We start from the raw sequence: 15,886 nt of genomic DNA on the forward strand, positions 1-15,886 counted from the left end.
TCACCATATTCTGCCATGCTTTTCACTGAAGCGTTGCTTGTTTATATTGGCTGCTATGTATCCATACAATCTGATTTCCATGGTTAGGCCGGGGTCACACTGGCGAATAAAACGGACGAATGCAATGCGATAAAAAATCGCATTGCATTCGAACCCATGTTATTCTATGGGGCAGCTCCCATCATGCGATTTTTTATCGCATCCGATCCTCTGACCGAGACAATCGCAGCATGCTGCGATTGTCACCGATTTTCGGATCGGATTCGACAATACAAGTCAATGGGGGCGAGAAAAAATGGGGCTAAAAACGGACCCGATGTGTGAGTTGCAATAAAATCGCACCCGGTGTCCTTTAGCAAAAGCCGGCAATTCTTCCAATACAGTAAAATCACAGAGACCGGTTAAATAAAGAATGAATAGATCTAGACACATATATATATATATTTTATACATGTCATAGAGACACATTTATACATATATTTCTAATTCATACAGTTCATCAAAGCAGAATAGCCGCAGAAACATTTGCCGGCTTTTGGATATTTATTCTCCTGCCCGACATGAAATGACACATGGTTTACATATAGTTAACCATTTCATTTCATGTTTTTTTTGGTATGTCTATCACTATTAATTAGATGAGTGTTTGTGGGTAAAATTATGGTGTTGTAGGGGTTAATTTAAGGGGTTAATTCGTTGTATTAAATTATGGGGACTCCCTGCAGCCTCAGTGACGTCAGCAGGAGTCCCTGCAATTTAATACAACGAATTAACCCCTTAAATTAACCCCTACAACACCATAATTTTACCCACAAACACTCATCTAATTAATAGTGATAGACATACCAAAAAAAACATGAAATGAAATGGTTAACTATATGTAAACCATGTGTCATTTCATGTCAGGCAGGAGAATAAATATCCAAAAGCCGGCAAATGTTTCTGCGGCTATTCTGCTTTGATGAACTGTATAAATTAGAAATATATGTATAACTGAGTCTCTATGACATGTATAAAATATATATATATATATATATATATATATATATATATATATATGTGTGTATCTAGATCTATTAATTCATTTGTGTGGGGAAACCTGTCATTGGGCTCCATTATTTGTCCATTTTGCTATCCTGCGAGAAAATCTCGCCAGACGGATGTCAAAAGGATGCTTACATGTGATTAAAATCGCATCAATTAAGAAAAATCGCATCAAAAACGCATCACTGGTTAAGATACCTTTGTGCGATTTCGGACCGTTAAAATGGGACCGATTTTTTATTTGTTGTGTGTGACTCCAGCCTAAGAAGTATAGACTGATTATAAACTTCAGGCAGATAAGCATTGTTTATGTTTTTCTGAGCTACACAAGATCAATAAATTTGTTTGTATGGTCTGGAAAAATGCACAAAACCCCACAAGTACACCACATGACTGCAGAGGTCACTGACTGGCTGCAGAGGTCACTGACTGGCTGCAGTGGGACACCACCACAGCATCTGGCTTGAATCAGTGAGGGACTGAGAAAATGAAGGTGCTGTTTTTTGAACATTTATTGCATCTATTTTTTATTATACCCAGACAATACCTTCAATACCTACTGACCAATGTGTTCCAATACAGTAAAACCATTTAGGATCTTACTGATACACGGTAACCTCTTTCCACAGGCAACTGGTATTTCTGTATTTATCCGAGAACCACAATTTTCCAATAAAAATCATTTGCCATGGCTTTAGATCTATTTAAAGGAAATCTGTCAACAGGGTTTTGCTACCCCATCAGAGAGAAGCATAATGTAGGGGCAGAGATTCTGATTCCAGTGATGTGTCACTTACTGGGCTGCTTGTTGTCATTTTGATAAAATCCCAGTTTTATCTGCTGCAGATCTTGCAGCTCTCTTGAGTACTGACCTCTGTATAACCCCACCCATACCACTAATTTGCAGCTTTCTGTGTACACTGTGCATAGGCAGAAAGCTGCTAATCAGTGGTGAGGGCAGGATTATAGAGAGCTCATGAATATGGAGGACTACCTGGAAGCTAGTTTACTAGTTCTTTAGTGATAATCTCCTGATGATAAAACTGTTCAGATGATGAAATTACTAGGTTCAAAAGGGTTTTGTGAGCCATGAAGAAAGCTATCGATGTAGAATAAAATAGGTAATCCTAACTGTGCTTCACAGTCCGGCTGCAGTCCAGAGATCGACCGTTCTCTTTCGCTTCTCTCATTGAAGCACACAACTAATTTAACAGGTTATTAAGAAGGAGGGGACAGTCAGAATGAAGAATGTCCAGAGGATCAGACTGCAGTCACCGGCACATATTTATCAAGGTTGTACAAACATGTAGTAGACGGTCTAAAAATGCGCTAGATGTAAGATGTCCTGATCTGAGTTCACATCACCTGTTATCTAACTTAGTACCAGAAAAGGATACCACCATTATGGCGCATGGTTTGACGCATGGTGTGGATTATTAAACCATACCCCTTTTCAGGTAAGCCATGCCCCTTTTCACCAAGGCCATACCCCTTGAAGGACATGTTGTAAAAGGTGTTTAAAATACATCATAAATATGACAGCTTTCTGACACTGGGCACTACATTGTGACTCCAAATCCTTTGGTAATCTTCAGATTTCATGATGCATGGCACCCAGTGCCAGAGGCAGCAAACCAATCCCAAAACATTTTTGAACCTCCACCACATTTGACTGTAGGTACTGTTAGGCGTCAGGTTCCTGTCGCTGCACAGCAGGATCCCGAGCCTTGCATTTGGCAGTCTCCCATTCCTCTCCAGCCACAGAGGAGGAGGCTGCTCAGATCAGCTCTGTAGGTTTGGTTGCTGCTGCCACCTCTGGTCCAGCTATAGCAACGCATGCTGGTCAGCAGCGAGCTACTCCAAGGACTAAGTCCTCCTTTCGGTCCACTGAGCATGCCCGTGGGACGATCTCTCATTGGAGATCAGAGGTCACATGCTCAGGTCCTTCTCCAGCTCGGATTGGACCATCAGGAAGGTCAGGAAGGTGCCGGAAGGACGAGGCTATAAAAGGTTCGCATGGCCGCCTGGCCATGCGCTAGTATAGACTGCATTAACAGACTATGAGGAGTGAGTGTTGTTTGCATGTATGAATGTCTCTGGTGAATGACTCATTAAGAAACCCCTACCCTTGGCACGCATGTGTTGTGCAGCCTAGCCTGTTAAGCGCCCAGGCTTAGGTGTAGGTAGAGTCAGAGTCTGAGACTGGCATCAGTGTCCATCGGTGGCTCTGCATGCCACGGTGCACATGCTCGACACTCCACCATAGTCAGCGTCTATAGTGGCATCCGCAGGTGCATCACCACGCGCTCAGAAGGTCTAGAGGGACTCTGACCCCGTGTCCTTGGGGCAGAGTTCTGTGACCGCATTCTGTGCGCTCTGTTGCCGAGCTCTGTGAGCTAAACAGGCTCCGGCATTTATGTTCTGCGGTAGTGCGGCTCTGTGAGGTAACAGAGTTCGCCCAGTACACACCGGGTGACGTTAACCCGTGTGTGTTCTTCCTTTATACCGCCATATAGCGTCCGCCATTACCTAGCAGCAGTATACCACCTCTGCAGAGTGGACCCCAGGTTGCGATCGCACATTCTCATATTTTATATTTAGTGCGGTCCGCAACCCTAACAAGGTACTATGTTCTTATCTTTGTAGGCCTCATTCTGTTTTTTGTGAGCAGTAGAATGATGCGCTTTACCAAACAACTCTACCTTGGTCTCATCTGTCCATATGCTTTCCCAGAAGCAGGATTCTGGCTTACTCACGTACATTATGGCAAACTGCAGTCTAGCTTTTTTATGTCTCTGTGTCAGCGGTGAGGTGATCCTGGGTCTCCTGCCATAGTCTTTCACTTCATTCATATGTCGACAGATAGTTTATGCTCACACTGATGCACCCTGACCCTGCAGAACAGCTTAAATTTCTTTGGAACTTGATTGGGGCTGCTTATCCACCATCCGGACTATCCTGCGTTGCAACTTTTCATCAATTTTTCTCTGTCGTCCACATCCAGGGAGATTAGCTCCAGTGCCACGGGTTGTAAACTTCTTGATTATGTTGCACAATGTGAATGAACAAAGGAACACAAAAATCCCTGGAGATGGACTTGTAATCTTGAGGTTGTTGATATTTTTCAACAATTTTGGTTCTGAGTCCTCAAACGAACTCTTGACGAGACATAACTGTTTACCGAAAGCTATTCCAAGTGACTACCTGATGAAGCTGCTTGAGAAAATGTGTATAAAGCCGTCATCAGAGTAAAATGGGTGTACTTTGAGGGATCTAACATGTAACATATATTCTGGTTTGCTTCACACATGTTTCTTCACTCCTCATTTCGATACTAAAGGTTGCACTTGTCTTTTTCCAACACATATAAGTATGTAACAATGTATATGTGTTCCAGTTTTGCTGCCTTCAGTCTGAATCTACAATGTGCACATTTCATAAAGAACCAAGAAAACCACTGCATGATCAAGTGTCTCCAAACTCATGACTGGTACTATGGGATATCTGTGGATGGGGCCGCTCTCCTGAATTACTGTCTCTGTGGAAGCTTTCTCATGTCTGTTTAAGTGATTGAATCCCTACTTGAAATGAAATTAATGTGATCATGACTCATCCGTCTCTATTAGTTATTATGACCAGAGCAGCGCAATGTTTATTGCCTTAGTACAACTTAACTCTTTCTGTACCCTGCAGGGGGTATTTGTCTCATTTTTGTCAGTAATACTTTTCAGATACATTTGGGGTCCTAGATTACATTTCCCACCATTTGCAAAGGTTAGAAGGTATAAAGATCTGCAGATGGCCATTATATGGATGTTGGCCAAATGTCAGGTATTTCTCTCGACTTTCCCTTACACATGAACCCTCGGGTTGTGTTTTCTATGGGTGAAGGAGAAATCTGCAGCCAAACTCCTTTTACCACAGCTTGTCTCTCCTGGAAAGAAAAGGGCTAGGCAGTGAAATTCTGTCTAGCCAATCCTTTTCTCCCCTAACATCATCTGACAGAGTCAGGAGGCCTCAATATACAGTACATCAGATGGTCGACTGGTCATCAGACTTTCATCTATTGATTATGAAGACCTTATATGCAGACTGCGGGTAATGGACAGGTTTAGGGTATACAGCACTGTATACACGCTGCGGGTAATGGGCAGGTATAGGGTATACAGCACTGTATATATAGACTGTGGATAATGGACAGGTATAGGGCATACAGCACTGTATATATAGACTGTGGATAATGGACAGGTATAGGGTATACAGCACTGTATATACAGACTGGATAATGGACAGGTATAGAATATACAGCACTGTATATACAGACTGTGGATAATGGACAGGTATAGAGTATACAGCACTGTATATAGACAGTGGATAATGGACAGGTATAGTGTATACAACACTGTATATATATACTGTGGATAAAAGACAGGTATAGGGTATACAGCACTGTATATATAGACTGTGGATAATGGACAGGTATAGGTTATACAGCACTGTATACATGCTGCGGGTAATGGACAGCTATAGGGTATACCGCACTGTGTATATAGACTGTGGATAATGGACAGGTATAGGGCATACAGCACTGTATATATAGACTGTGGATAATAGACAGGTATAGGGTATACAGCACTGTATATATAGACTGTGGATAATGGACAGGTATAGGGTATACAGCACTGAATATACAGACTGGATAATGGACAGGTATAGAGTATACAGCACTGTATATACAGACTGTGGATAATGGACAGGTATAGAGTATACAGCACTGTATATAGACTGTGGATAATGGACAGGTATAGTGTATACAACACTGTATATATATACTATGGATAAAAGACAGGTATAGGGTATACAGCACTGTATATATAGACTGTGGATAATGGACAGGTATAGAGTATACAGCACTGTATATATAGACTGTGGATATTGGACAGGTAAAGGGTATACAGCACTGTATATATAGACTGTGCATAAAAGTCAGGTATAGGGTATACAGCACTGTATATATAGACTGTGGATAATGGACAGGTATAGAGTATACAGCACTGTATATACAGACTGTGGATAATGGACAAGTATAGGGCATAAAGCACTGTATATATAGACTGTGGATAATGGACAGGTATAGGGCATAAAGCACTGTATATATAGACTGTGGATAATGGACAGGTATAAGGCATAAAGCACTGTATATATAGACTGTGGATTATGGACAAGTATAGGGTATACAGCACTGTATATATAGACTGTGCATAATAGACAGGTATAGGGTATACAGCACTGTATATATAGACTGTGGATAATGGACAGCTACAGGGTATACAGCACTGTATATATAGACTGTGCATAATGGACAGGTATAGAGTATACAGCACTGTATATATAGACTGTGGATAATGGACAGGTTTAGGGTATTCAGCACTGTATATATAGACTGTGGATAATGGACAGGTATAGGGTATACAGCACTGTATATATAGACTGTGCATAATAGACAGGTATAGGGTATACAGCACTGTATATATAGACTGTGGATAATGGACAGGTATAGAGTATACAGCACTGTATATATAGACTATGGATAATGGACAGGTATAGGGCATAAAGCACTGTATATATAGACTGTGGATAATGGACAGGTATAGGGCATAAAGCACTGTATATATAGACTGTGGATAATGGACAGGTATAGGGCATAAAGCACTGTATATATAGACTGTGGATTAAGGACAGGTATAGGGTATACAGCACTGTATATATAGACTGTGCATAATAGACAGGTATAGGGTATACAGCACTGTATATATAGACTGTGGACAATGGACAGCTACAGGGTATACACCACTGTATATATAGACTGTGATTAATAGACAGGGTATACAGCACTGTATACATAGACTGTGGATAATGGACAGGTATAGGGTATACAGCACTGTATATATAGACCGTGGATAATGGACAGGTATAGAGTATACAGCACTGTATATATAGACTGTGGATAATGGACAGGTATAGGGTATACAGCACTGTATATATAGACTGTGGATAATGGACAGGTATAGGGTATACAGCACTGTATATATAGACTGTGGATAATGGACAGGTATAGAGTATACAGCACTGTATATATAGACTGTGCATAATACAGGTATAGGGTATACAGCACTGTATATGTAGACTGTGGATAATGGACAGGTATAGAGTATAAAGCACTGATTCAAGATTCAAAGAAGCTTTATTGGCAGGACTAAATACACATTAGTTTTGCCAAAGCAAGTGTTCAAAAGGGAATAGGGATAGGGACTGTAGGGATGTTGGGTAGGGGCTGTAGGAAAGGTGGATGGGGGCAGATCCAGGGTGGGGGCTATAGAAGTCCATGGCATAGTGAAGGTGGATGGGGGGGATGGGGGCAGATCCAGGATGGGGGCTATAGAAGTCCATGGCATAGGGAAGAGCTGATGATGTCGTTCTTCCAGTCACTGACATACCTCTCCTGTATATATATACTGTATATATAGACTGTGGATAATGGACAGGTATAGAGTATACAGCATTGTATATATAGACTGTCGATATTGGACAGGTATACGGTATACAGCACTGTGGATAATAGAGAGGTACAGTGGGGCAAAAAAGTATTTAGTCAGTCAGCAATAGTGCAAGTTCCACCACTTAAAAAGATGAGAGGCGTCTGTAATTTACATCATAGGTAGACCTCAACTATGGGAGACAAACTGAGAAAAAAAAATCCAGAAAATCACATTGTCTGTTTTTTTTTCATTTTATTTGCATATTATGGTGGAAAATAAGTATTTGGTCAGAAACAAGCAATCAAGATTTCTGGCTCTCACAGACCTGTAACTTCTTCTTTAAGAGTCTCCTCTTTCCTCCACTCATTACCTGTAGTAATGGCACCTGTTTAAACTTGTTATCAGTATAAAAAGACACCTGTGCACACCCTCAAACAGTCTGACTCCAAACTCCACTATGGTGAAGACCAAAGAGCTGTCAAAGGACACCAGAAACAAAATTGTAGCCCTGCACCAGGCTGGGAAGACTGAATCTGCAATAGCCAACCAGCTTGGAGTGAAGAAATCAACTGTGGGAGCAATAATCAGAAAATGGAAGACATACAAGACCACTGATAATCTCCCTCGATCTGGTGCTCCACGCAAAATCCCACCCCGTGGGGTCAGAATGATCACAAGAATGGTGAGCAAAAATCCCAGAACCACGCGGGGGGACCTAGTGAATGAACTGCAGAGAGCTGGGACCAATGTAACAAGGCCTACCATAAGTAACACACTACGCCACCATGGACTCAGATCCTGCAGTGCCAGACGTGTCCCACTGCTTAAGCCTGTACATGTCCGGGCCCGTCTGAAGTTTGCTAGAGAGCATTTGGATGATCCAGAGGAGTTTTGGGAGAATGTCCTATGGTCTGATGAAACCAAACTGGAACTGTTTGGTAGAAACACAAATTGTCGTGTTTGGAGGAAAAAGAATACTGAGTTGCATCCATCAAACACCATACCTACTGTAAAGCATGGTGGTGGAAACATCATGCTTTGGGGCTGTTTCTCTGCAAAGGGGCCAGGACAACTGATACGGGTACATGAAAGAATGAATGGGGCCATGTATCGTGAGATTTTGAGTGCAAACCTCCTTCCATCAGCAAGGGCATTGATGATCAAACGTGGCTGGGTCTTTCAACATGACAATGATCCAAAGCACACCGCCAGGGCAACGAAGGAGTGGCTTCGTAAGAAGCATTTCAAGGTCCTGGAGTGGCCTAGCCAGTCTCCAGATCTCAACCCTATAGAAAACCTTTGGAGGGAGTTGAAAGTCCGTGTTGCCAAGCGAAAAGCCAAAAACATCACTGCTCTAGAGGAGATCTGCATGGAGGAATGGGCCAACATACCAACAACAGTGTGTGGCAACCTTGTGAAGACTTACAGAAAACGTTTGACCTCTGTCATTGCCAACAAAGGATATATCACAAAGTATTGAGATGAAATTTTGTTTCTGACCAAATACTTATTTTCCACCATAATATGCAAATGAAATGAAAAAAAACAGACAATGTGATTTTCTGGATTTTTTTTACTCAGTTTGTCTCCCATAGTTGAGGTCTACCTATGATGTAAATTACAGACGCCTCTCATCTTTTTAAGTGGTGGAACTTGCACTATTGCTGACTGACTAAATACTTTTTTGCCCCACTGTATATAGTATACAGCACACTAACCATGCTGGCTGATATTCTGCAGTGTCCTGCTTGCTATTTTAATAGAAATATCTCTATGCTAGTATTAACCCTCTCCTGGTGGGTACAGCTTCAGAATACGCAGTCTACACAAGTCGGGACTCTCACTGAAGCCTGTAAATCACTGGTTGCATAATTAGCAGTAGCCATTATATTTCCAGTATTAATGTTATGATCAGCTCTTCTATCTATACATCTGTATAACCATTATCACTATTAATAAAAATATGCTTGATCAGATCGATCTATCTATCTATTTCCAGTAATAACAATCATCCAGTCCTTTGATGAGCTGTGTTCTTCTTCCTTATGAGTGTCACGATCTTACAGTCTCTCACCTATCTTATAAGTGGATCCAGGCATGGAGCCAGGTGACACCACAGTCCACTGCGACCAGATTCTTACAACTCTTCTGCTGAGGGAATGACGCCATTAAGATGCTGCTTTGTGAGAAATCAACAGTTGTTGTGCAGTCTTCAGTTCCCAGCACAGTGTTGAGAAAAGGAGACAGAGAATCCGCTCCATTATCCACGTGAGATAGAGGTGTATCCCGACACAACCACACCTCCTACGGGCCTTCACACCTCACATCACTAGGGTGATACCCAATAATAAACTAAAACTTTTCCATCAGTTGAATACTGAAAAATGATATATACTGCACGGAACACGTTTCTACAACATGGAAGCCTTTGGGTGACGAGCGCCACTCTATATCTGTCACTGGCATCCACTTATCGTATAGATGAGCTTTCCATGACATATATACTAAACAGATTATGTGAGAGCCTATGGGCGACAGAAGCCACGGTGTGGCATCTCCCTGCTGTGTATACATCATGTCCTACATCAGACGTATAAGCTCCGGATGTGTATATGTTTGATGACCTCTCACAGATGTCACACATATGATATACAAAGCTTGCAGTGCCCCTATGTATACACACGTACAGCCTACCGCATTTTCCAATACAGTCGAAAAAACAAAAACAATCCACCACACAGAAGCGTTAATGTATACAAGGGCTTATCCCGACAATTGCGTCAGGCTCCTAATATGTATGCTGGGAACTTTTCTCAGTATATACATACACCAGAGCCACTAAATGTGAATTATCCTCCTTTTATGTCAGCTGTATACTGCAATGTATTCTACTGTATACTCCGCTGTATTCTACTGTATACCCCACTGTATACTGCACTGTATTCTGTTGTATACTTCACTGTATTCTAATGTATACTCCTCTGTATTCTGCTGTATACCCCACTGTATACTGTACTGTATTCTGCTGTATACCCCACTGTATACTGCACTGTATTCTGCTGTATACTCCTCTGTATTCTGCTGTATACCCCACTGTATACTGCACTGTATTCTGCTGTACACTCCTCTGTATTCTGCTGTATACCCCCACTGTATTCTGCTGTATACTCCACTGTATTACACTGTATACTCCACTGTATTCTGCTGTATACTCTGCTGTATTACACTGTATACTCCACTGTATTCTGCTGTATTACACTGTATACTCCTCTGTATTCTGCTGTATACCCCACTGTATACTGTACTGTATTCTGCTGTAAACTCCTCTGTATTCTGCTGTATACCCCACTGTATACTGTACTGTATTCTGCTGTACACTCCTCTGTATTCTGCTGTATACCCCACTGTATACTGTACTGTGTTCTGCTGTACACTCCTCTGTATTCTGCTGTATACCCCACTGTATACTGTACTGTATTCTGCTGTACACTCCATTGTATTCTGCTGTATACTCCGCTGTATTACACTGTATACTCCACTGTATTCTGCTGTATACTCTGCTGTATTACACTGTATACTCCACTGTATTCTGCTGTATTACACTGTATACTCCACTGTATTCTGCTGTATACGCCACTGTGTTCTGCTATGAACTCCAATGTATTCTCAGCTGTATACTCCACTGTATTCTGTGGTATACCCCTCTGTATTCTACTGTATACTTCAGTATATTCTCAGCTGTATACTCCCCTGTATTCTCCGCTGTATTACACTGTATACTCCACTGTATTCTGCTGTATACTCCCCTATATTCTGCTGTATACTTCACTGTATTCTGCTGTATACTCCACTGTATTCTACTATGTACTTCAATATAATCTCTCAGCTGTATACTCCACTTTATTCTGCTGTATACTCCACTGTATTCTACTGTTTACTCCACTGTATTCTACTATGCACTCCAATATATTCTCAGCTGTATACTCCACTGTACAGTATTACACTGTACACTCCACTGTATTTGCCACTGTATTCTACTATGCAATCCAATATATTCTCAGCTGTATACTCCACTGTATTCTGCAGTATACCCCTCTGTATTCTACTGTATACTCCAGTACATTCAAATTCAAAGAAGCTTTATTGGCAGGACTAAATACACATTAGTTTTGCCAAAGCAAGTGTACAAAGGTAATAGGAATAGGGACTGTAGGGATATTGGGTATGGGTTGTAGGAAAGGTGGATGGTGAAGATCCAGGATGAGGGCTGTAAGAGCAATGGATGGGGGCAGATCCAGGATGAGGGTTGTAAGAGCAATGGATGGGGGCAGATCCAGGGTGGGGGCTATACAAGTCCATGGCATAGGGAAGGTGGATGGGGGGGATGGGGGCAGATCCAGGGTGGAGGCTATAGAAGTCCATGGCATATCATAGTTCTCTTTCTCGCAGTCTATGACATTTGCTCACATATTGCGCTGCTATCTCCACTGCTCTCTTCTTCCCCCAGCAGGATATATGTTTTCTTTTCCTCCTTCATGGTGATGAAATCCGGGAAGAGATGTGAGTCTCCTGAAGTGAGTGTCCCTCACTGCTGAGTATTTGGAGCAGTGTAGCAGGAAGTGGGTTTTGTTCTCGTCCTATATTCTCAGCTGTATACTCCAATGTATTCTGCTGTATACTCCACTGTATTACACTGTATTTTGCTGTATACTTCACTGTATTCTATTAATTAGTTCAATATATTCTCAGCTGTATACTCCACTGTATTCCTCTATATACACTGCATAGTCCCTTCAGCTGTATACTGTACTGTCCCCTCAGCTGTATACCCCTCAACTGTATACTGCATTGTCCCCTCAGCTATATACTGCTCTGCATCCTCAGCTGTATACTGTCCCCTCAGCAATATACTGCTCTGTCCCCTCAGCTGTATACTGCATTGTCCCCTCAGCTGTATACCGCACTGTGTCCTCAGCTGTATACTGCTCTGTCCCCTCAGCTGTATACCGCTCTGTCCCCTCAGCTGTATACCGCACTGTGTCCTCAGCTGTATACTGCTCTGTCCCCTCAGCTGTATACTGCACTGTCCCTTCAGCTGTATACCGCTCTGTCCCCTCAGCTACATACCGCTATGTCCCCCCAGCTGTATACCGCACTGTCCCTTCAGCTGTATACTGCTCTGTCCCCTCAGCTGTATAATGCTCTGTCCACTCAGATGTATACTGCACTGTCCTCTCAGCTGTGTACTGTCCCCTCAGCTGTATACTGCACTGTCCCCTCAGCTGTATTCCGCTCTGTATACCGCTCTGTCCCCTCAGCTATATACCGTCCCCCCAGCTGTATACCGCACTGTCGCTTCAGCTGTATACTGCTCTGTCCCCTCAGCTGTATACTGCTCTGTCCACTCAGATGTATACTGCACTGTCCTCTCAGCTGTATACTGTCCCCTCAGCTGTATACTGCACTGTCCCCTCAGCTGTATAATGCTCTATCCCCTCAGCTGTATACCGCTCTGTCCCCTCAGCTGTATACTGCTCTGTCCCCTCAGCTGTATACTGTGCCCTCAGCTGTATACTGCTCTGTCCCCTCAGCTGTATACCGCTCTGTCCCCTCAGCTGTATACTGTACTGTCCCCTCAGCTGTATACCCCTCAACTGTATACTGCATTGTCCCCTCAGCTATATACTGCTCTGCATCCTCAGCTGTATACTGTCCCCTCAGCAATATACTGCTCTGTCCCCTCAGCTGTATACTGCATTGTCCCCTCAGCTGTATACCGCTGTCCCCTCAGCTGTATACCGCACTGTGTCCTCAGCTGTATACTGCTCTGTCCCCTCAGCTGTATACCGCTCTGTCCCCTCAGCTGTATACCGCTGTCCCCTCAGCTGTATACCGCACTGTGTCCTCAGCTGTATACTGCTCTGTCCCCTCAGCTGTATACTGCACTGTCCCTTCAGCTGTATACCGCTCTGTCCCCTCAGCTACATACCGCTATGTCCCCCCAGCTGTATACCGCACTGTCCCTTCAGCTGTATACTGCTCTGTCCCCTCAGCTGTATAATGCTCTGTCCACTCAGATGTATACTGCACTGTCCTCTCAGCTGTATACTGTCCCCTCAGCTGTATACTGCACTGTCCCCTCAGCTGTATAATGCTCTATCCCCTCAGCTGTATACCGCTCTGTCCCCTCAGCTGTATACTGCTCTGTCCCCTCAGCTGTATACTGTGCCCTCAGCTGTATACTGCTCTGTCCCCTCAGCTGTATACCGCTCTGTCCCCTCAGCTGTATACTGTACTGTCCCCTCAGCTGTATACCCCTCAACTGTATACTGCATTGTCCCCTCAGCTATATACTGCTCTGCATCCTCAGCTGTATACTGTCCCCTCAGCAATATACTGCTCTGTCCCCTCAGCTGTATACTGCATTGTCCCCTCAGCTGTATACCGCTGTCCCCTCAGCTGTATACCGCACTGTGTCCTCAGCTGTATACTGCTCTGTCCCCTCAGCTGTATACCGCTCTGTCCCCTCAGCTGTATACCGCTGTCCCCTCAGCTGTATACCGCACTGTGTCCTCAGCTGTATACTGCTCTGTCCCCTCAGCTGTATACTGCACTGTCCCTTCAGCTGTATACCGCTCTGTCCCCTCAGCTACATACCGCTATGTCCCCCCAGCTGTATACCGCACTGTCCCTTCAGCTGTATACTGCTCTGTCCCCTCAGCTGTATAATGCTCTGTCCACTCAGATGTATACTGCACTGTCCTCTCAGCTGTATACTGTCCCCTCAGCTGTATACTGCACTGTCCCCTCAGCTGTATACCGCTCTGTATACCGCTCTGTCCCCTCAGCTATATACCGTCCCCCCAGCTGTATACCGCACTGTCGCTTCAGCTGTATACTGCTCTGTCCCCTCAGCTGTATACTGCTCTGTCCACTCAGATGTATACTGCACTGTCCTCTCAGCTGTATACTGTCCCCTCAGCTGTATACTGCACTGTCCCCTCAGCTGTATAATGCTCTATCCCCTCAGCTGTATACCGCTCTGTCCCCTCAGCTGTATACTGCTCTGTCCCCTCAGATGTATACTGTGCCCTCAGCTGTATACCGCTCTGTCCCCTCAGCTGTATACTGTACTGTCCCCTCAGCTGTATACCCCTCAACTGTATACTGCATTGTCCCCTCAGCTATATACTGCTCTGCATCCTCAGCTGTATACTGTCCCCTCAGCAATATACTGCTCTGTCCCCTCAGCTGTATACTGCACTGTCCCCTCAGCTGTATACCGCTCTGTCCCCTCAGCTATATACCGCTCTGTCCCCCCAGCTGTATACCGCACTGTCCCTTCAGCTGTATACTGCTCTGTCCCCTCAGCTGTATACTGTGCCCTCAGCTGTATACTGTGCCCTCAGCTGTATACTGCTCTGTCCCCTCAGCTGTATACTGCACTGTCCCTTCAGCTGTATACTGCTCTGTCCCCTCAGCTGTATACTGTGCCCTCAGCTGTATACTGCTCTGTCCCCTCAGCTGTATACTGCACTGTCCCCTCAGCTGTATACTGCACTGTCCCCTCAGCTGTATACCGCTCTGTCCCCTCAGCTATATACCGCTCTGTCCCCCCAGCTGTATACCGCACTGTCCCTTCAGCTGTATACTGCTCTGTCCCCTCAGCTGTATACTGTGCCCTCAGCTGTATACTGCTCTGTCCCCTCAGCTGTATACTGCACTGTCCCCTCAGCTGTATACTGCTCTGTCCCCTCAGCTGTATACCGCTCTGTCCCCTCAGCTATATACCGCACTGTCCCTTCAGCTGTATACTGCTCTGTCCCCTCAGCTGTATACTGTGCCCTCAGCTGTATACTGCTCTGTCCCCTCAGCTCTATACTGCTCTGTCCCCTCAGCTGTATACTGCTCTGTCCCCTCTGCTGTATACTGCTCTGTCCCCTCAGCTCTATACTGCTCTGTCCCCTCAGCTGTATACCGCACTGTGTCTTCAGCTGTATACTGCTCTGTCCCTTCAGCTGTATACTGCTGTCCCCTCTGCTGTATACTGCTCTGTCCCCTCAGCTCTATACTGCTCTGTCCCCTCAGCTGTATACCGCACTGTGTCCTCAGCTGTATACTGCTCTGTCCCCTCAGCTCTATACTGCTCTGTCCCCTCAGCTGTATACTGCACTGTGTCCTCAGCTGTATACTGCTCTGTCCCTTCAGCTGTATACTGCTCTGTCCCTTCAGCTGGATACCGCACTGTGTCCTCAGCTGTATACTGCTCTGTCCCCTCAGCTCTATACTGCTCTGTCCCCTCA

At 44.2% G+C, this 15,886-nt stretch overlaps 1 protein-coding gene across 8 annotated transcripts in view; it reads right to left on the reverse strand.

Moving 5' to 3' along the window:
• The window catches only part of PHACTR1 (phosphatase and actin regulator 1), a 530,355-nt gene that overhangs the window by 156,867 nt on the left and 357,602 nt on the right, over positions 1-15,886 (reverse strand). The window contains exon 1 of one of the 8 annotated variants that reach the window (XM_073589967.1): positions 9,658-9,790. The exons of the other annotated variants lie outside the window; for them this stretch is intronic. Within the exon in view, the coding sequence (XP_073446068.1) occupies positions 9,658-9,682 (25 nt within the window). The 5' untranslated portion in view covers positions 9,683-9,790. Of the gene's footprint in view, positions 1-9,657; positions 9,791-15,886 lie in introns of those variants that run through there. 8 annotated transcript variants of the gene reach the window in all.

This window comes from Dendrobates tinctorius, unplaced genomic scaffold (assembly GCF_039654945.1).
Source record: "Dendrobates tinctorius isolate UK_male_01 unplaced genomic scaffold, ASM3965494v1 ptg000115l, whole genome shotgun sequence".
In the NCBI taxonomy this organism is placed as follows: Eukaryota; Metazoa; Chordata; class Amphibia; order Anura; family Dendrobatidae; genus Dendrobates; species Dendrobates tinctorius.